Source organism: Brachionichthys hirsutus, chromosome 8 (genome assembly GCF_040956055.1).
Source record: "Brachionichthys hirsutus isolate HB-005 chromosome 8, CSIRO-AGI_Bhir_v1, whole genome shotgun sequence".
Classification (NCBI taxonomy): domain Eukaryota; kingdom Metazoa; phylum Chordata; class Actinopteri; order Lophiiformes; family Brachionichthyidae; genus Brachionichthys; species Brachionichthys hirsutus.
This window is the reverse complement of record NC_090904.1, coordinates 1,261,015-1,281,540: the sequence shown is the minus strand read 5'-3', so window position 1 is coordinate 1,281,540 and position 20,526 is coordinate 1,261,015. Positions and strand designations below refer to the sequence as shown.

At 43.5% G+C, this 20,526-nt stretch overlaps 2 protein-coding genes across 2 annotated transcripts; one reads left to right on the top strand and one right to left on the bottom strand.

The window, feature by feature from the left end:
* Positions 1-7,342: 7,342 nt before the first annotated feature.
* On the bottom strand, positions 7,343-7,915 carry twist3. The gene has a single exon (XM_068742478.1). It carries the CDS (start codon positions 7,913-7,915, stop codon positions 7,343-7,345), a length of 573 nt encoding a protein of 190 aa, XP_068598579.1.
* A 9,702-nt stretch (positions 7,916-17,617) lies between these two features.
* phf13 (PHD finger protein 13) lies at positions 17,618-19,762 on the top strand. Its single transcript, XM_068742720.1, has 5 exons — positions 17,618-17,662; positions 18,376-18,474; positions 18,720-18,899; positions 18,976-19,393; positions 19,461-19,762. Exons 1-5 carry the CDS (start codon positions 17,618-17,620, stop codon positions 19,691-19,693), a joined length of 975 nt encoding a protein of 324 aa, XP_068598821.1. The 3' UTR covers positions 19,694-19,762.
* The last annotated feature ends 764 nt before the right edge of the window (positions 19,763-20,526 follow it).

The window sequence follows — 20,526 nt, the reverse complement described above, 5'->3', positions numbered from 1 at the left end:
AGAAGAAAAGCCTCCATGATGTTGCCTTAAACCAAGTCTCAGTGGACACACACACGCACACACACACACACACACACACAGACACATTTATCTTCAGTCTGACCACTATAGTCATCATTTCAGAAACACTCCTCCACCTGCAGCAGGTCTGATTCAAACACGCAGCATTTCCTGACCGATGATCTAGTCGAGACAGAACCAGACCAACGAATGACCTTCACCGTCTCGTGTCATTGGGAGCTGACAGCGCGGCGTAGCGTGAGCACACGGCTGCTCTGCGGCCGTTCACTCGTAAATAACTTCCACAAGACCTGAAAGAAACAACTCGCACTGTCACAACCAGGAAGGTGGGGTCAAAGGTCGCCTCGGCTGCGTGGCGTCATCCCCACAGGTGGTGCTGCTGAAGGAGAGCAGGGCAAAGCTGTCCCCTTCGCTGAGGACGCGTCCCTCTGTGATGATGTCATGGGTCTGCATGGAGCGAGGATCCCATGAAGAAGCGACTCGTCTTTTGCACTGCCGTGTTCTGTAATGTGAACTGGACAAAATGGAAGACACAGAACCGCATCGGCCACGTTGACAGTCAGAACCTTGTTTCCTGTATTTTAGTTTAATATTCATTCTTCTGATCTGTGGCAGATATTTTTTGTGAATGTCAGCACCATTTTTATAGTGTCTTTTTATTTTTTATCCAGTAGGATTTTGAGATGCATGTGTTTCGTATTGTTCTATATGTCCACCTATTTTCTTAAATCTTCTTGTTTCTTTCTTGGCTGGTCGGACAAACACATGTTGGACGGAAAGACTTTCATATTGCTGCTGTTATTACGGCTTCCCATCAGATGCAGTGAGACGCAGCCGTCTTTAATGAAGTGCATGTTAAATGTGTAGACGTGCTGTTATTGCCATCGGCGGCATTAGTTAATACCCCAAGTCGCGGTAGTATTGATATCAGGTAGGGGGCGATCACGCTGGAAGGTCCCTGAAAGACGCCTCGCCGGTGTGTGACCGCTCAGACGTTGTCGCCGATGTCGCACTGATCTGTGTGCGACATCGATATTCAGCGAAGATCGATCCAAAGACAATTCGAGTGCACTTACGAGCCTCCCAGGACGGAAGGTTCTGAACGTTGAGCGCTGTTGCTAAGCGCACCATTGTTTCTACCTGTGGATGAGCATTCCTGCTGTATTTTGTAAAGGTTTTTTTTTATTTCTTTGCTTTGATCTGTTTTACGTAAATGACAAACTGAATCCTTTTGTTGGATCCACTGATTCTGTTCACTGTCGACGTCGAGGACGTTTTGCGCTCCAGACCAAACGACGCCGTTTTAGCAGCTACAATGGAGCCATAATGCTGAGAATGTTCAACATCCATATCAACATGTAATTGGACACAGGTTCAGTGCAACCAGAGTTCACGAGAACAATGTGCCATCCCTGGACGGCATGGCTTGAAACACTCCAAAGGTTTTCTAAATATTTTTTTCTGTACAAACAGTTGAACGGCACCAATATCACGGATATGCAAACATTCGTTTCTCACCAAACCCTACCTGACTTCTATTTATGCGTTGAGAATCCGTGTCTTTGAAGTGCTCTTTGCACGTCCAGCGCGCGGCGGTGCTGTGGGCGGTGCAGAATGTTTGCTCTTTTCTTTCTTTCTTTATGTTGCGTTGTGCGAATGCAACCCGAAAGCCTGTCATTGAGATATGGAAGCAAACGACGAGTGTGAAGCCGTTTTAGAGCACTGCAGCTGTGCCTACTTTCCACAGTGACCTAACAAATCTAATGTCTTATCTTTAGTCTTAATGCAAATGACTTATTTTTGTACCTGGAAATCTCAAAAATGAACCATGTGAGTACTTAAGAGACCAAATGATCCGCCCACGTGCCTTTCAGCGCCGACTGTCTGTGAACAGCTCGGCAAACTGAATCTTAATTCAAGCTGCAGGCAAAGTCTGGGTTGAGTCCAAACGGACTTTGTTTCCGTGCGGTGTAAATAGAGACTTGTTTCCTGCCTTTGCCAATATGTTTGTCTCTGAACCTTAATAAAGGTAAGTTAAATGCTCTAAACAAGATGACTCTTTTTTTTTAATGCATGCATCCTTTGAGTTCTGTTCATCTAATAACTACAGCGTGCCGACACACAAGACACTGCTCCTTTGATCACCAGCGTTTTGCGCTCATACACAACATCAACAAACATTTTATTGTCCACAGGAGCTGACACAACAAAGAGTATTCAAAGCAAATGCAAAACAGGACAACGGAAACATGTTCAAATGGTCATTTAACTACTTACGGTTTCAAATGAATCCTTTATACTATGGCTGGAATCACTTCATCGCTTTGTCTTTTTTTTTTTTTTTTTTTTTACAAGAAACGCTCTGCTTTTACTTTTGCAGTAAATAAAACTCACTGCAAAGATATTTCTTAAAGCTTCAGGAAAAATACAAACAGGTTCTGTGGCCTTTGAAAACACGACTTTCTGCACACGAAGAGCAGAAACGCTGAAGTGAAAAGAAACGGGAGTGAAAGAGTTGCAGAATTGTTCTGGCTAGTTTAGGACATTTGTTCATTAAAGCAGAGTTAAAGTAATACGCTGTGTTACTTTAACACAGGACAACAAAGCAGAAGATCCGCATCAGATTCCTTGTGCCCCCCCCCCCCAGGTTGGGGCTTAGCACAGAGCGATTAGCTTATTAGCATTTTAGCTGTAAACATTCATTGGCTGTGACCAGCCTCCAACCATCACTGCACCATTATCATTAGTCATCATAATGTCTGTCGGGCAGCGAGTCATCCGAAGTGAAGAATCCGGTCGGATGATGGTTGTCCTGGTTTTACCCTCGGCGCTCAAACCGTCAGCCATTTTGTTTTATTGTCAATGCAGCCCAGCTGTTTGTTAGTTTTCTTTTATTGTCGAAAATGTTCAGTGCTTGACTCTCGTGTCTCCTCACAAGTTGTCGCGCAAACTCCGTCAGAGCTGTTCAGAGTCATGCCGGAGGAATTCACCTCAGTGTCACGAGTTGAGCGTGGAGACAGAAAAGATTCAAAACGGGGCAGGCGGTCGCTGCCGGGGCCGGAACAAAGTCCTTCAGAGCAGAGACGTTTCCATCTGTTGGTTTTCTGTACAGATGAGAAACACACAGCATTTTAAGATGATACATTTATTATTCCAAAATGGAATACACATAAAACTGTCTATTCTTTGAGACCTACGTTCAGGTTTTAAAGGGTGTGTACACATTAAAAAAACAATTATAATAATAATAGATTTGAGAGGGAAGTGGAAAAATCCCTACAGCGCTTTAATGTCTCCTCTTTTGTTTTAACAAGCAAACGTTTCATTCTTAATTCTCGCCAATTACAGAGCGTCTTTCCGTGCTTGGAGACAAAGAGTCCAGCATGAAAGAGTTCGATGACTGATTCTGTCATAAGCATGCAAATATTTAAATTTCCGTACGACTACAGACAGGGAAGCATTTGCTTTTAGTGCTTAAGTTACTTTTGAAACTCAAATGTGTCTTCCTGGTTGCAAAATACTTAGTCAGCAACTTTTAAAAGCATAGAAATCGCGATCCGGGTTTTTACGCAAGCAGTTATTTTAATGTCACCCTTAAATGATCGAAACCTTTATTTTAAGTTGTGCTTTGCATTTTGTGTTTCTGTATATGCATGGAACTGTTTGACAGACCCCGGCGCGTTTAGGTACTTAGTTTAAGTGGTATTCTTTTGTCAGACCAGAAAACCTTCCTCTCTTAGCTCCTCTGTCCCTGCAGCACACACACAAAGGCACGTGTGTGTGTGTGTGGGTGACACCTGTGCTCAACTCACAGTTAGACCTCTAAAAATAACGATGACAATCAGAAGCCACCACCTCTGGACGAGGCTTTTAAATGGAAAATAAGGCACAGAGGGCTGCACATCTGGACCCGCATCAGTCCAGGGTACGAGCTACGGATTTAATGTGTACTGAAGCAGCTGGTCAATCAGAACTGTAAAACACACACACACACACACACACACAGGAATGCGGCAGATCCCTACTTTCCAGCAGAAAGGAGAAGTGACATGCTTTGATGGGAGAGAGTTTTTTTTTTTCATCTCTAGAATAATCCTCTTTTTCTGAAAATGCCATCCCGAGCCAGACACCTGCACTTCTTCAAATCATGCTCATCAAAAAGCACAAAACTCCTTTGTGTGCTCATCATAGACTCTGGACAGATATTAACTATAGATCTACAAAGACAGTTCAAACTAATAAAGACACTTGTAGTTTCCATGATGCAGCTTAAAAGGAGGTCAAACCAATTCCTGATTTCCTTATTTCAAAAATGTCTTTCGCGGAACTAATTACTGCTATTTAATATAACAACATTAAATAGAGCCGCACTAAATGAATTCTTTCTAAAACAGTCTTGACAAGAGCTGATCATTATGAGGCGTATAATATAAACTGCTGTATCTAGCATTCAAATTATTGCATCAACCCCTGCATAAGATTCACCCAATAGGAGAGAGAGAAAAAGAAACGGGATTTTTATGCATTCAGAAAACCTAAAGTTTGGCTGCAACTTTAACATCTGGACATTCTGTGCTGAAAGACTGATCATTTTTTGGGATGCTTTAGACGTCTCCTAGATTCATTGTAACCTCGTCTTGTCTGCTCAACGCTCAGGTCGGTGTCGGGCCTTGTATTTCTGGCACTTTATGTGGCAACTGTCTGCAGAGCTGATGATAACAGCTAACAGACAAAGTGGCAGGTAATAACTACTGCGCTGCGTTCAAGGACACTCCGGTCCACATGTCGGAGCAAAGTGGAGCTGGAGCCACCGACATCTGCTGCGGAGGCCACTGGAGGTTTAATAAGAGGAACACCTGCAGTGTGCACATGGCTGAGAATGTCTGGACAGTGTACTGTTCAATGTGTATGTACATATAATATACGCAAACTTACAGGAACGCTACACACACACAAATATATATATATATTTGTGTGTGTGTAGCGTTCCTGTAAGTTTGCGTGAATGCTTGTACCATTTGTATGTACACGGCTTTAAATGTGTTTACCGATCATCAAGATGAATTGCGTATTTCAGCCAGAGCAACAAAGCAGACTCATCTCTCCACAGCTGGCCACGTTTCAGACTGTCGCTCTGTTTTCTTTCACACACTTATCTCACATGGCGTCATTTTATTTAGAAGCTGCTCTTTCGCACACGCAAAAAGCAAGTCTTGTAAAACTAAAACCAGGAGACAGGAGAGATAGAACTAGTGAAACAAGCTCTGCAAGTGTATTCCATCTACAGATGTGCGCTCGTGTACACACTGGTGTACAGGTAATTAAAGCTCTCTACAACACAAACACACACCGGTGCACGTGCACGTACACTGACATACACAGGCCCATGTGGCTGACCCTAACCCTGCTACACACACCTTCCTAATACCTCACAACTGTTTCCAATCTAAAGGTTCCTGCTTGTCTGGGTCCCGGCAGGGCCTGATTGCACGATACAAGATCCTGGGGAGAGAGGGCAAGGCTAGAGAGAGAGAGAGAGAGAGAGATGTGCCTCCACTTATTTCTATTCGCTCTCCCTTTCCTTTCATGATGTACCTGCGCAGAATCTGGTGTCTGTTAAGACGTTTGAAAAAAAGCAGACCCTATATGAAGTTGATCTTGCAGATTCTGGAGGAAAACATTTGTCTGAAATCCGTCAGAGTTCTGTCAAACACTGGAGAGCTGAGATTACAATCATGATAACGTCCTCTTAGTTCATTTCAGTAAAGGGAAACAAGCTCGGTGTTTTCTTTGAATCAACGTCTTTCAGCCTTTAATCATGTTGTGCCCACATTATTTTTAATCATATTTATTATTGCGCTATTCAGTCTGACAGAAAGAGCTGGTGTTTGGATTTAAAGAGTTTATTTTTGATTTATTTAAGAAAAAATATACATGTTTATATTCATATTAGGCAGAGGATTGTTGTCGTGGATGAGTCTGGACACAATTCACTTTGTTTTATTTAAGCATTATACGTGTCTTCTGATTTTAAAATCAATCATTTGCACTGAATCTCATTTGTTGGTCTTTTTATTTAAATTATTTCTAATTTTGCTTGAAGAATTTCATGACTTGTTACTTATTACGATTTGTTTGCTAGGATGTTGTATTTGTATTTTTACTTTAATTGACATTGAAAATGGCCAAATATTTTGCATAGAACAAACGTGTCATTTGTCAGTTAGCTGAGGACAGTATAGTAACAGTCAATAACAACAAACGACTACATATTTTTTTAATCACAGACAATAATTAAAAATTCCCAAATCAGTCAAAACTAACGTTGAAATATATTTAGTAGATATTGTTATCAGTGATCTTTTTTTTTTCTTGTTTAGATGCTGGACATGTGGATTCAGGACAAGTTTGAACACACAGAGCCTCTGAAGTAGAAATATAATTTATATTATCATATAGTTCACATGATCTTTTTCCAAAACGACATCAAATACCTCAGAGAATATTTTCCTGTAAATTGGAATATATATATATATAAAACACCACAAAGTTTAAAAAATAATAATTTGCATCTCATAATTATACATCTGAACGCAAAGACAAACAAACTATTACGAAAACGTCAGAGTGTGTTTTAATCACACGTATTGATAACAAATCTATCAAGATTTTATAATAATTCCAAAACAAAGTCATTTCAAACTTTGCTTTCTAACTCACAGCAGTTTGTAAAAGAAGGTTTTAGAACTTGGGGATATTTTTCATTTAATCTTTGTTGTTGTTTTAATATGCGTTTTAAGAGATCTGTCATAGCCCAGCTTCGTAGACATTTGTCTAGTTATTGCTTTTACGGGTTGTTTGTGAAGCACATCTGTTTTGTTTACTTTTTGAGCTGAAAGGCAATAAATAATTCAATGAAATACTTTTGAAAAAAACCATTTAACACGTGTGTGCTGGTGACATGGTGAGTACAGACATATATATATACAGTATATATAATGCGTGCAATCAAAAGTGTCTGTCGAACGTTTTGTGTGTGTTTTGTCCGTACCTGAGGGACTTAGCATCCGGCTGCATTGGACTAAACTGTAGGACAGACAAGGGAAAGCAGCTGAAGCAGAAACACGGAGCAGGACAGGGCTGTCAGAGCTGGAGTACACCGTTCAGAGCACATAGAGCGAGCAGAAAGATGTGCTAAGGCGTGAGATGAGCCGGTAAAGAGGAAGGAATTCAGAAGTTCAGAGGTCAGGACATGGGTGCAAACGCAGACTGAGGCAGTGGGGTGAAGACGTGGACACGAGAGGGTTTAGTTGATGGGAGCCTAGTGGCTGGTGGACATGGCCCAGGCCCCCTCCATCCTCCAGACGGAGAAGGCGTAGCTCAGTCTTTCGTGGGCTAGATAGTTGCAGCTGGCCAGCTTGGCATCCATCTCGTCGCTCTGCAGCACCTGGTAGAGGAAGTCGATGTAGCGTGAAGCCAGCTTCAGGATCTGGATTTTGCTCAGCTTGTCTGAGGGCAGCGTCGGGATGATCTTGCGTAGCGAGGCGAAGGCGTCATTCAGGGACTGAGTGCGTTGACGCTCCCGTACGTTGGCGATGACGCGCTGAGAATGGAGGTCCTCGAAGGGCTGCTCCAATCTGGGGCCGAGCGTTGTGGGCGCCAATGACACGACCGTCGACGGGCTTTTCTTTGGCCTCTTCGGCCCGGATGGCAGCAGGCTGTTGGGGCTGCTGGTGCTGCGCTCTTCTGTGTGACTGAGGCTGTCCTTTTTGGGATACGGGGAGCGTTTTCGATTTCCTTGCTGGTGGGCCTTCTTAGATCCTCTTTCCAGTTCCTCCTCACTGGCCCCCAGACCTCCTTCAGGAGAGTCGGAGCAGGACACCTCTTCCCTCATTGTACTGTCCAACCACAACCTTTTAACCTCCACTGCAAAGACAGGACGCTGAGATGCTCTTTCGTCAAACAACAAACCTGGACGCGGCCAGCCGGTGGCACAAGTCTTGTCTTTTGTTCAGGAAAGTTAAGGCTTCTGAAGCTCCATAAGACCGGATGCCAGATGACCTTGTTAAACTGCTCACCTTTCACATTCCCTTCTCAACCTGGTGGACAGGAGAACAACAAACCATCTGACAGGCAAGTCCTCCTCCACCTCTTTTATACCCAATCCCTAACCCCGGGTCTGCTGGCAGTTCTCTTTGGCTCAACGGACTTCTAGAGGGCGTGGTTCGTACTGGGCCGGGCAGAGACACAGGAAGTGAGCTTTTGCTGGGAGGGCGATAGAGGAAGGGGGTAAGTGGCGCTCTCAGCCAATAGGAAGAGCTGTGTCTAATGTTGCAGAGATGTTGGAGGCTTTATGGGTTCCAGATTTGGGCTGGTGCATCGGTCCGCATGCGCCTTTATGTCGACATTCTCATTCATCAATTCATTACGAGGACAGACGCCATTCTAAACCTTTTACTTCTGCTGTAGCCAGTATAAACTATGATATTCAATACTTGTCAAATAATATTTTTTATGGAATAAAAAAAGTGCTCAGTGCTGATGAAGAGTTTAAAGTTTTTCCTTTTGTCAAACATGAGTTCATTTGCCTATAAATGCGATTAAGAACACAACTATTACACCAAAGACCGAATTTTGCGATTAAGATTTTTTGAATGACTGAGTTTGAGTCTGCAAAAACAAAAAAAGGGTTTAGTGTAAATCTGTTTGTCGCGCTTCCTTTATGCATGTGCGTCCTTATGAAAGGGTTAATTATGCCAGCATGCAGACTGTAAATCATTTCCCGAGATTATCTTATTTATTCGCATCACATTTGGATGTGTGCTGTTCTAAACTTGTTCGCATAGCTTGGAGTTTCGTGCTGACATCATGTAACCCAGTCATCTGTGTTGGTTTGGGAAGGCAGCACAGACGGGACCCTAAATAACCCCTGACCTCTGTGGCCCAGTGATCCCAGTCTGCAGAGGTGACAGAGCACCTAATTGTGCCATCCCACGGCCTGAGGCCGAGCCAACACATGTTCCTCCTCACCGTGAACCCGTGTGTGTCTGCAGCCACTTAAATACATTTTCTCCACGTTTCCACTCATGACACAGCAGACAGGTCTTCCTGAGAATGTGCCGAGGCCAGACTTTCGTTTGCTCAATCTGTGTTTCAACACTGCGATAAAAGAACCAGCATTTTGAACGATGACCAAATCTTGCGCAAATCTGCATTTGCAAACAAACCAGTTTCCCAGCATTGGGCGTGTTTATACCTTCATCTATCATGACTTCAGTGACTCATGTGTGGATCACTCTGCAAGAATGGGAGTTTCCTGCTGCTCCGATCTGTGGTGATCCGCTAAGTTTTTACGACAGCACTCAATACCTCATCGTACCTTTTACGTTTTAGCACCTCCAAACGTTGCTGAGGCATCTTTCCTGTCTCCAAAAACAATTCAAAGTTCGATATCGCTGTCCAAAGATGTTACGCGAAGGCACAGAGAAGAGCGTTATTTACTAAAAGCAGTTTCCCGGGGTTGTAACCAAAACTCCTATCCTAGACACGCTGCTTGACATGTTCTAGCCAACAATTTGGGTGCGATTACCATGGTATTTGAAGGAGCGTATGAGCAGAGAGAAGTTCAGAAGTTTTCTGATGAGCCTCATGATTGCACTGGTTTACATTTCATTCAGAGAGGAACGTTGAGCGGAAAGTAGCTCGATCCCAGTTGGGTTCAATCAACTTTGAAGAAAAAAACTCATCTGGCCATCAAAGGACAGAGAAAGTGAATTATATGAGGTTGTATTTACATAACAGCCTAAGTCAACTCCGGGATTAACTGTTATTAGAACTGGGGCTTACTGGGAGCTCTGGTGGAGACAGCGAAGGGACAGGAAAGTCATTGTTGCTGAGGCTGATCTTCCCGCTTACCTTTCGCGAACGCGTGGCTTCGTGCCACCATCATGGAAAAAATGAGCTAACAAAGCGAGCAGGCCTGGAGGAATGTCGTGGCACATTGAAGAACAGAGGGAGAGAGAGAATAGGAGAAGAATAAGGAAAGGGGAAAAGAAAAGGAGAAGAAAGGAAAGGGAGAAGGGGGGGAGAAAAGTGAGGCTGTCCAAACAGAACCAGATGCAGGAGTGTGGAGGCTTGTTTGATCTCTGTCCTCATAGGCTGATTGATGTTGCACATTTCATTTCCTTGTCAGAGTCTTGACATAATGTTTCACTAAACACTCAGGCCTTGCTCTCATCTTCGTTTTATTTTCATTGGGCTCATAATTAACCCTTCCGAGAGCTGAAAATAGATCATACACATATCGATATATAGCAGCGCGTATTGGCTTACACGCACACTCAGAGGGACGGTGCTTGGATATCAAAGAAGGCAGATGCATTGTCTGTTTCTGTCTCTGCAACATGTGGCTGGGTCGTGGCTGAAGAGCAGCCATGTTGATGCTTTTGAAGTTTGGACAAAAAAGGAGAGAGGTCTCTTTAAGTTCGTAACGCAGTCGCTTCAATTATCGTCGCAGGCCGAGAAGCCGACGCATTTCGGTGACACCCCCCCACTTGCGGGAACGTGGCAGTGTGACCAATCATAAATGATGTGTTGTGAAATCCACGCTGGCTTGACAAAATGAGCTGATCATGAAATTCCTCCTCACCTTCACCCCGGGAGAGCGTTCCCCTCCTGGCTGCTGTTATTGATGTTTGCGAGCAGCACAGCGCCCCCCCCCCCCCCCCCCATACCCACCCTTCCATGGCTCCATCCCTCCAGAGGATCTTATAGTGGCACAAAGGCAGACATCTGGGACCCATTTCCCCCCTGGAGAAGCCCTTCCTGTGGGGTATCCACTTAGAGGGGTTCAGGAGGAGCGGAGGCGGGAGAGCTGAAAGGGTGAAGGTGCGTGGTGTGTGGGGGATGGTGGTGATGGGACTGGGGGTGTGGGGGTAGGGGGTGAGGTGTGATCTGATGAATTAAAGGGATAGTTCAACATACTAAGAAGTTAGTTTGTAAGGCTAAAGCTAAACTTATAGAAATGATATGAAATCATGTTTGCGTATATTTTCACTCACTGTAAACCTAAAGGGTTAAATAAAACAATGGCTGGACATTTTAATTATTTGTAGCTGTTTCTCAGCTTAACAAAGACATTGCCTCACTTCTAAAACATTCTAAATAACTAATAACTCAACATGGACAATTCATCGAGAGCTAATTTGTCTCAGCTAGAACTTTCACCGCGACTGCTGTGACTGTTCGTTCGGGAATATTTAAAGATATAAAGTAATACAGAATGTGAAACCACATTTTTCCGGACCCGAATGAAGAACAGCGTGTGACGATCGTGAGACGAAGATTAAAACCTCAAGAACAGCAGATAAATAGTCCAAGTCGAGTGTCCACTCTGCTCAACCTCTGCGTGCGAGCCTGTATTATTCTTGTGTAACTGTGACTTATCTTTTTTTATGTTAGACTGTAACTTGTCAAAATATTTAGTGCTCATGGTTCCTTCAAATACTTCCGCTTTCATGTGTAATTTAGCCAATATCCTGCTCTGGCTCTGATTACAGTGTTTAAGTTCTGGGGTTCATCCGTGGCGCATTGCAAACAGTCCCAGTGGATGTTCCAGACCAGGCATGCTGGGCTGGTGCGCGCTGAACAGCAGCATCATTTTAATCATGGTGCAAAATGTCTCTGAGCGACGTTACCGAGTTGCCATTGAACCGCCGCTGCACAGCTGGATGTGCATCTGTGTGATCACGACAGGTTGAAGGAACGTTACACCCTGTCCTAGCAGCAGGTCACGTGATCTCCATGGGGGGGTAGGAGCACAAATGTGGAACTATTTCAGTCCAAAAGGAAATGATAAATGCATTTCTGTCAAAGTAATTGCTAAACAGTAGAGAGAAACTGCTTTTTTCATCCAATGCTGAATAATCAACGAGGCAGAAGAACGCTGACACAATGTGCGTCATTTCCACTGCTGAGTCATTCAAAATGTAAATGTCAGCTTGTTGGATCATTTGTCTTTATGAACATAAGTGAGTCAGCGGTTCGGATGTGATCGTGTGGCCACTGAGGTTTCGTAGGTACAGGAGAACCTTCGTAAACACACAACAAACTACAGGTCAAACCAGACAAGCACAGAGCACAGACCTCCACCAAGCAGCTCATTCCCCTCATAATTAGATTGACACCATCCGCATGGTGATCACCAGAAGGTTATATCAATAATTATAAATTGTTCTTGGTATCTTTATACCACCATCCATGAAAAGTACATTTTCAAAATGATTTTTGAATCCGCAAATGAGGGTTTTCAATGTCAAAATGTCATCGTTTTTCCTGACCTCGTTCTGGATCCTCTCCGGATGAGAAAGGATCCCGTCAAATTCCATAAACATCTGTCAATAATCCACCGGCTGCATTGACTACAATATTAACACAAATTTCAACGTTTTTCAGATAAGGAGCCAATCAGGGTGTTTCAAATCTCACCCTTCAAGCACTGGTTACTGGAAGCGGAGCTGACCTGGATTCTCCTGGATGAGGCGCCATCATGCATCCATTCCTGTCAAACATTCAGTACAGTGAAGTACAGCCTGCAAGGTATGGAGGAATGCTGCGTTTCTACACTCGAAACATCACCAGAGGCATCTTCAAAGAGGTGCACGTTCATATTGAATCAATCCGCACTCCCAATGGATTATACCAGTTAACCAACGTTACATTGCACTAATGCTTTTTTTTTTTTTATGGTTTCTCCACTCCTTTGCTCTGGTTCTGGTTCTCCTTGTGAAGCCACTTCAAACGGACTCTGCCTTGGCATATCCCTTTGAGCTCTAAAACAGCAAATATGTGTCTCTCTAAAATGATTCAGATGCATGAAGGATTGTAGAAACAAGTGAGGATGGGAAAATAGATCGGCTGAGCGTTAGGGTAAAGCATCTGCACTGCGGGGGGGGGGGGGGGGGAGATTGAAGGCGGGTGATGGGAGAAGATGGTCAAGAAAGAATAGGAAAAGGAAGAAGCCGATTGTGTGGGAGAGATCGTGCAGCAGTAAATCAGCGGGCCATAAGAAGAGATGAGAGGACACTACAAAGGCCAGGAAACATATGATTCAGTTTTTTAAATTAAAAACAGTCAATTGCTACGAATATTGCTGAAGTATCTGTGGGCTCTGGTACCATGCTTTGCGGAAGTTCCTCCAAAATCATTCTAGGACTGCCTTCTTAAAATGCCAAAGTGGCTTCTAATGTCAAAGAGGCCATCTGGTCCTCAACCAATTCAAGATGTTTGTTTTTCTTTTTTCCTGCTGATGCTCCTTTTTTTTTTTTTTTTTTAGCTCAAATGCATTACTTTGTATTATTAGTGTCCATTTTTCGCAGTGAGACCGTTAGTCGGTCACAGACGTCAATCCCCGTTCACCATGTAATCCAGGTGGAAAGTAACTAAATACTCAAGTACAGTTCTGACGCATTTGAACCTTACTTTAATGTAATGAGCAACTTTATACCTCACGTATTGTTATAAATGCATTTATCATATAGTATTATAATTAGCGCCGCATTAACTGACACTAATATGCTGTTTATGAAATGCTATGATAAAACACTCATTCTGCTGCCTAACTTATTTTCCTTTTGATTCTTCTATTACATTTTATTGCTTAAATATCAAATGAAAAGTTCAGTTTTTAATTAAAGGATTTAGATTGGATGAATTATTCAAAATCCCCAGCCACATTTCAATGAAGAAAAACCAATTAAAAAAAATATCAAAAGATACCTGTTTATGGAGATGCTTACTTATAATCTTTTATTAAAAAAACAAAACAAAAACACGGAACCGTTTTTGAGTTGTGCCCCAGAAACCCTCATTTGAGACAAATTCAACTCTCAGAAATTCAACATGTAACCATGGAAAGAGTTAGAATAACTGAAAAGAATCATTTGTCACTTCAGTACTTAATTGTTTTGTGTCATAAATGAAAAAGGAATAGTATTTAATATCTGTTTCAAAAACAAAACCAACCACCAGAATGAACCAAAGATAAACGTGTAACCATGGAAACTAAAAAAATTAAAACTACAAAAAATTACAAAAGAGAAAGGAAAAAAGGAGCGGTACCACCGCTGTACTTTGGTATTATGTGGAGAATGTTTTGCAGAAAAAAATATTATATTAAAATATTCAGTACATGCCTGATGGACAGACGGACAGGACCCATCCTCTTCCTCACTCTGTGGCGGTGCATAATGAGAAGTAGCAAGTACCTGTACTGTATACCAATACCAACATCGGAGGACATATTCAAATTACTTAGTAAATATACAGCAGCAATACTTGGCTCAAACTACAATTATTAACGGCAAATATATTTATAAAATGCCCAATCACTATTTAATATTTGATAAAGAATTAGATGATACATTGATGTGATGCATTTCAGTGATTCAATGAGAAGTGATTCAACAACAACTGGTCAAGACGGAACTAATTTGAACTGCTTCAGATACTGCAGGATAGTTTAATCTAACAGTGCATCACGTCTTCTAAAAAGCTGTTTTGTATGAAAAATATGTTAATCTGAAAAGTAATCAAATATGTTAAATACATCTAAAAGTACTTTTCCCTCTGCTGTGTTTTCTGAGATGAGTAAAGAGCCGTGAAGTACAAGCTGCTTCAGATTGTACCAGCACTTTCTACCGTTGAAAGAAAAGCCTGAAAATGTGCCTGAATTACTTATTTTCAGCCCGAATTACTTATTTGAATGTATCAGCGAGAAAACATGAACAGGTTTGAAGGCAGACAAGTGGATACACGTTAAAAAAAAATATATGAACTTTTCAAATACTTCAATCGTCACATCAAGGCTGAAAAGATGAGTATCTGTGCAGTGGAAAAGGATTCCCCCTGCAGGGTGCTTGTTGAAGAACGTGATTGTGCTGATGCCGCTCTTTAATGTCTAATTGTGCAGGATGTTCAGGATGGTCGCGTTATTTAAATGTATAAATCGTCGTTTCCAGTCTCACCACACACTGCCAGACTGGCAGTCAACACTTGAGACAACTTCCTTCCTTGATTTGGGTAGAAAGGAGTCCTGTAATTGAATAAAAGGAGGCCCCTCCTTCTCTTTACATACCGCACAAACACACACTACACACACACACACACACGCACACACACACACACACATTTTACAGGCTGGTGTATAAACTTAATGGGATGCATTTGGTTCCAAAGCCCCCAGCTTGCTCAGTGGAAAGTGAGCTGGATTGTTTTTCAGTTTCTTCATGTTGAAGTTTATAACGACCAGATAAAAAATGTTGCCATGGCGATTTAACCACAACATTGCAATTACCTTCATGCAATGAGACTCTCGGGGCTTACAAACAAGCCAGTGTAATGCAATTAAGATATAAGTACCAACAAAAATGTCCTCAAAACACAGAGGACGGATGCAGGAATGCAATAGAGTTGAGGATCAAAGTTATTGATATTTCTAGTAAATAAATGCCACACCAGATTGCCTTTCTCTGCTTCACGCACCAGTTTTTTTTTTTAACTGATTGCAGGAATGTGTCAAAAATTGTTTTTTGTTCCAGGACACCAGATATTGTCCTATAAATGCATACTTAATGAGTTATAACACAGCACACACATCAAAGTCTACGTAGTCAGCTGCAGAAGCAAAATTATACACCAAAAATTCTCTAAGCACCCCCCCCCCCCCCCAACCTTTCCTTTGAGGTACCAAAAAATGAAAATGGGTGAAATAATTGCCAGACTTCAAAGTGTGTGTTATTAACCTGCATTTACTTTCCAATTGTTGCTCGAGGGCTTTTTGCATCAATGTGGCTCAGGTGGGCGGGAAAAGTAATTAGTATTTCTGAGCCCCCCCCAATCCTACTCGAACACCCTGGCTGAGTATCGCACGCTCTCATTTTTATATATACAGTATATACATAAATATCTAATCATTTTCTGTTTTTGGATTTCGGGATTTTGGAAGATGTATCAGTTACACTCATGAACAAATACCTCACTTCTGCATGTAGATACATTGATGTACAGAAATATACACATAAACATACAATGAAAACAAAACAAAATAATCTCAAGCGTCGCATGCCGTTCTGATAACAGAACGGCATGCGACATGCACGCACATTAGTCTCAGTAAAGCGACATGCACGCACACTGCTCAATGCACAATGTCTCACTGCTGCTGGGAATTAGGCCGCAGCTCTGGACCAGGGTCCTCCTCAAGTAGATGATTTTTGATTGTTTATTTTTTCACTAATAATAATAATCATAATAATAATAATACAAAAATCACTATTTCAATTAAAAAAAGGCCCCTTCCATTACATTGCACCAGGAAACATGGTGCTTATCTGAAATTGCACTTAAAAATCCTCTCCAAGAGGCACCTGAAATTCCCTGATAGACATCAAACATTAAAGCGTTTTATTCACTGAGGGGATTAATGGCTCGTGATTTGCAGATCCCCTAAATGTATAGAGAAACACTGCAACAAGTCAAATGAAATAGAATGCACCGGCGAGTAGGGGTTTAATAGTTGGAAAAGTGACACCCTCTAGTGGCACCAGAATGAAACTGCAACTGATGATGACTGTTAAAGAGTGTCAAGCAGGGTATATTTGATGCTCTGGCTGTCATACATGGTACAAACCAGAAGAGGGAGACCATACCGTGTCGTTGAGTCAGCGAATTTTTCCGAAACCTACTATTGTGACGCCGATACTTCACTGCTGTTCCTCTGATTGGTTTAGCATAACGATGACGTTCCTCAAGGGGCGGAAGTGTTGCAGGAAGCGGCGAGGACATGCGCGATCAACTAATTCTGGAAGAGGTTTTATTCATACATGTATATCTTTTATTTAACCATATTTCACGTTTTAAGCCGCATTACAAATATCATAACTCAATTAGTTTGAGTTGGTTAGGCCATTATGGTGCGATACTGTGATTTGTTTCCGCATTGGTGGAAATGGGCAAGCAGGGAAGTTTTCACTAGCGAAATAAATTAGCATAATTAGCATATTTAAACCATATCATTAATTTAAAATAAGCAGTCAACATATTGGCGAAGCTCGCCCTCAATTTCCGAAACCAATTTGGAGCAGACGGCACATCAGAAACGAAGCGCTTGTTTGGTGAGAATACGTCATCGTCGTACTCAGCCAATCAGAAATAGAGTAAGGCGGATCATGACGTCGCCATAGTATGATTTGTAAATTTGTAACGGGGCAAGCCGCTAGTGACAGCCGAAGTGGCGCACCCCCCCTGCAGCTAGTAAACCAGACCAAACGAAGACATTATCGGACATCGCAGTAGAAATGCAGGACTGACGTTTGCAAACGGTTTATCTTCAAAGGAACGTATTTTACAACTTGAAAACGCCGAAATGGTTTTAAGGTCTGGGCATCAGTCCAAGTAAGATCGTTAATGGCAACCAAGAGAACGCTGCCGTTTGCTATAATGCTAGGTAGCTATCTAGCTAGTTAACGCCAGTGCTTATGGTTGCGTCGAGTAGCCCTTCGCGCTAGCCTGTCGCCGAGCGGCTGGCTGCTCATTAAGGATGGACGCCACCAACCCCTCGGCTTCGCATGACTTTCAGTCCGAGGTGAGTGTTTACGCAACTATTTTACAACGAGCGACATTAGCTTACGTTGGAAGCGTACCACATTAGCTTACATTAGCTAACGTTGACGGCTAACGACGTTAGCGAACGTCAACACAACTTTGGGGTTGTCATCACACGCCGTAGCAGCTGCCGGTCGGTTAGCGTTAGCTTGATTGGCTAATGTTGACATACCGATAGCTACCAGCTAGCTAGCTAGTGTTGACGTCGGGATAAGCTTGCGTGCAATCATCAAACTGTCAAATGTCTCCGCTTAAACGAGACGTTATTTGTGGATAAAGAGTCGCGGATGTTAAAGGTTAGTTAGCGCTTCCTCTAAATGCATCCCATCGCGCTAACACGAACCGAGGCTGCATTAAACGTCACATTCACCGCTAGATAACAGTCAGAAGGCTTCTGTGAATCGCTAATGCTTTTATGTGAGCGCTTTTGATGCTAAATAAGTAACCGCATCCGAGATCTATTTTGTTAAACATCGCCCACAAGCCAACGATGAGTAACGAGTAACCTTATTTACATTGTGCACGTTGCTAGCCTGCCCGGCTAACGTTAGCTGTCGGTCATTGCGGTGTTGATCGCTCTGTAGTTCGGTTCCCGTCTGCTCGTGCACCGGCGTTATTACTGACGGCGTCGTGTCTTAATGCGTGCGTGTCTTAATGCGTGCGTGTCTTAATGTGTGCGTGACCGTGTTCCAGGGGTTCGGTCCGCCACACAGGAGAAGAACAGTCGAGGATTTTAACAAGTTTTGCACTTTCGTCCTGGCTTATGCTGGTTATATCCCGTACCCGCAAGAGGTGAGTCTGGGCGTCTGTATTTAATAAGTATTTAAAATTCTATATGTATCTGTGTTTATTGTGGAATTCTTTAATTTATCATGGGACTGTATGAAAAATAGTGCAAATCACTGGCACAATTCCAATATATCGGTTGTAAAAACAGGAATATTAGTATTATGTCATCTTACTGGTTAGCTCTAGTTTGAATCCATTAGAAAGCCACTCTGGTCTCCTGATTTGTACTTCTCCAGTTATTCTTACAGGACTCTCCACTGCGCAGTAGTTCCAGCCCCCCCAACAGTACAGGCAGCACAGCTGACAGTGATGGCTGGACCCCCGGACCCCCGGCCTCCTGCCCCCAGCGCCCTCCAAAGGTTCCCCAAGACAGGAGCAGGAAACGTCCCCAGCCAGGGCCTTCAGTGTCGGGTCACGCCAGGAAGGATGTGAGCTCAGCTGATGTCGCACGTTGACCTCGTTGTGCCGTCGTCTCCCCTCTGATGCACGTCTTCTCTTTGCCAGCACACAATGTCGACCTTGCACCCGGATGACCACAGAAAAGCGGACAAGCTGAAGAAGAAGAAGAAAAGGAGGAAGGAGAGAGCGCATTCGACTGGGGAGGAGGGTGGGTTTCACCCGGTCCAGCCTGCAGAACTCCAGTACCCCGTCTGCTTCGGTGACCGGACAATCAAACAAGAGCCTGAAGACGATGTCACCATCCCCCTCCCCCCCCAGTGTCTGCCAAACCCAATACCCTGTAAGGACGAGCCCAACGAGGAGCGTCAAGGCTGGGACGGTCAAGAGCTTGAGGGGGGGCCGGTGCAGGTCCAGAAGGTGGACGGCTTACCCGGAAACAGAACGGTGTTCCGCCAGGGGAAACAGGTGGTGTTCAGAGATGAAGATGGCTCGGGGGACGATGAAGACATCATGGTGGACTCCGGTGAGCCTCTCGTTTTTAGCAGCTCCACAGACTGACCAAGCTTAACGCGGTCTTTGTTTTCCTTCAGATGATGATTCGTGGGACCTTGTGACGTGTTTCTGCATGAAGCCGTTCGCAGGCCGGGCCATGATTGAGTGTAACAAGTGTCACACCTGGATCCACCTGTCCTGTGCAAAGATCCGCAAGAGCCACGTGCCGGAGACATACGTGTGCCAGAGCTGCCGAGAAACACATGGATCTTCAGACGCCCGCCGCTCTCACCGCCCGCGCGTAGTTCCCAACAAACATCTGCCAGACTGACCCCCCCCCCCCCCGAGCTGAACCCCGAGGACTTTGTCCCGTCCTCATCCTACTTCTCCTCCACCTGCTGGACTGACACTTAAATTCAGGTCCTGCATCTTTGAGTATCACAATCAGCCAAGAACCCTCGTTTTCTATCCGAATCCCTTTACCCCGTTGGGGAGGACAGACCGAGAGCCGTTTAGGATTGACTGAGGTTCGTTCCTGCCCCCCTACAGACTCCGTGCGTAAGGCAATCACTGAAAAGATGTCCGGCCGTAGGTGACGGTAGTACTGGAAACACTGGAAACATTTGAACTGCCATATAAAGCAAATATTCTCTCAACTGCCACCCAATATGCCGACTTGCTAGTTTATGGTAAAGACAATTTGCACCCCTCTCTCTCTCTCTCTTTTTTTTAACGGTCAGGAAGACCTTCCTTTCAGGTCTCCCTGATTAAACTGGAGTTGACGTCCGTTCTTAGATGCCTGCATCAATGTGACAGATTGAACAGTTTGAAATGATAGCTGGCTTGTGTTGAGTGCTTCAGACGGTGCTATAGAATAAAACTGAGGTTATAATCCAGTAGGACGGAGATGTAGGGTGAGAGACCAGCGTCAGCTTTGTGTCTGTTTGGCTTTGAACCAAGCTCCTGGTTATCGTCTTTCTGCTGCCTAGACTGTCTTCCGGCCTTGCTACGCCTCTGGCTCAAGGTGCTACTTGGTCAAACCTGGTCCTTTCACTCACTCTGCTTTACAAAAACACTTAAAACCGTGTTATCTCACCTTATTTGTGTGACAGCTCTGTGGGTAACGTGACGGTACTCAGTAAAGGTGTTTTCACACTGTCTGTC

Bases quoted from the DNA above. Each gene is read 5' to 3' on its own strand.
- twist3 (XM_068742478.1), bottom strand. From the start codon at position 7,915: ATGAGGGAAGAGGTGTCCTGCTCCGACTCTCCTGAAGGAGGTCTGGGG.
- phf13 (XM_068742720.1), top strand. From the start codon at position 17,618: ATGGACGCCACCAACCCCTCGGCTTCGCATGACTTTCAGTCCGAG. The intron at 18,475-18,719 runs GTGAGTCTGGGC...TTATTCTTACAG, and splicing joins ATATCCCGTACCCGCAAGAG to GACTCTCCACTGCGCAGTAG. The intron at 18,900-18,975 runs GTGAGCTCAGCT...TCTCTTTGCCAG, and splicing joins CGGGTCACGCCAGGAAGGAT to CACACAATGTCGACCTTGCA.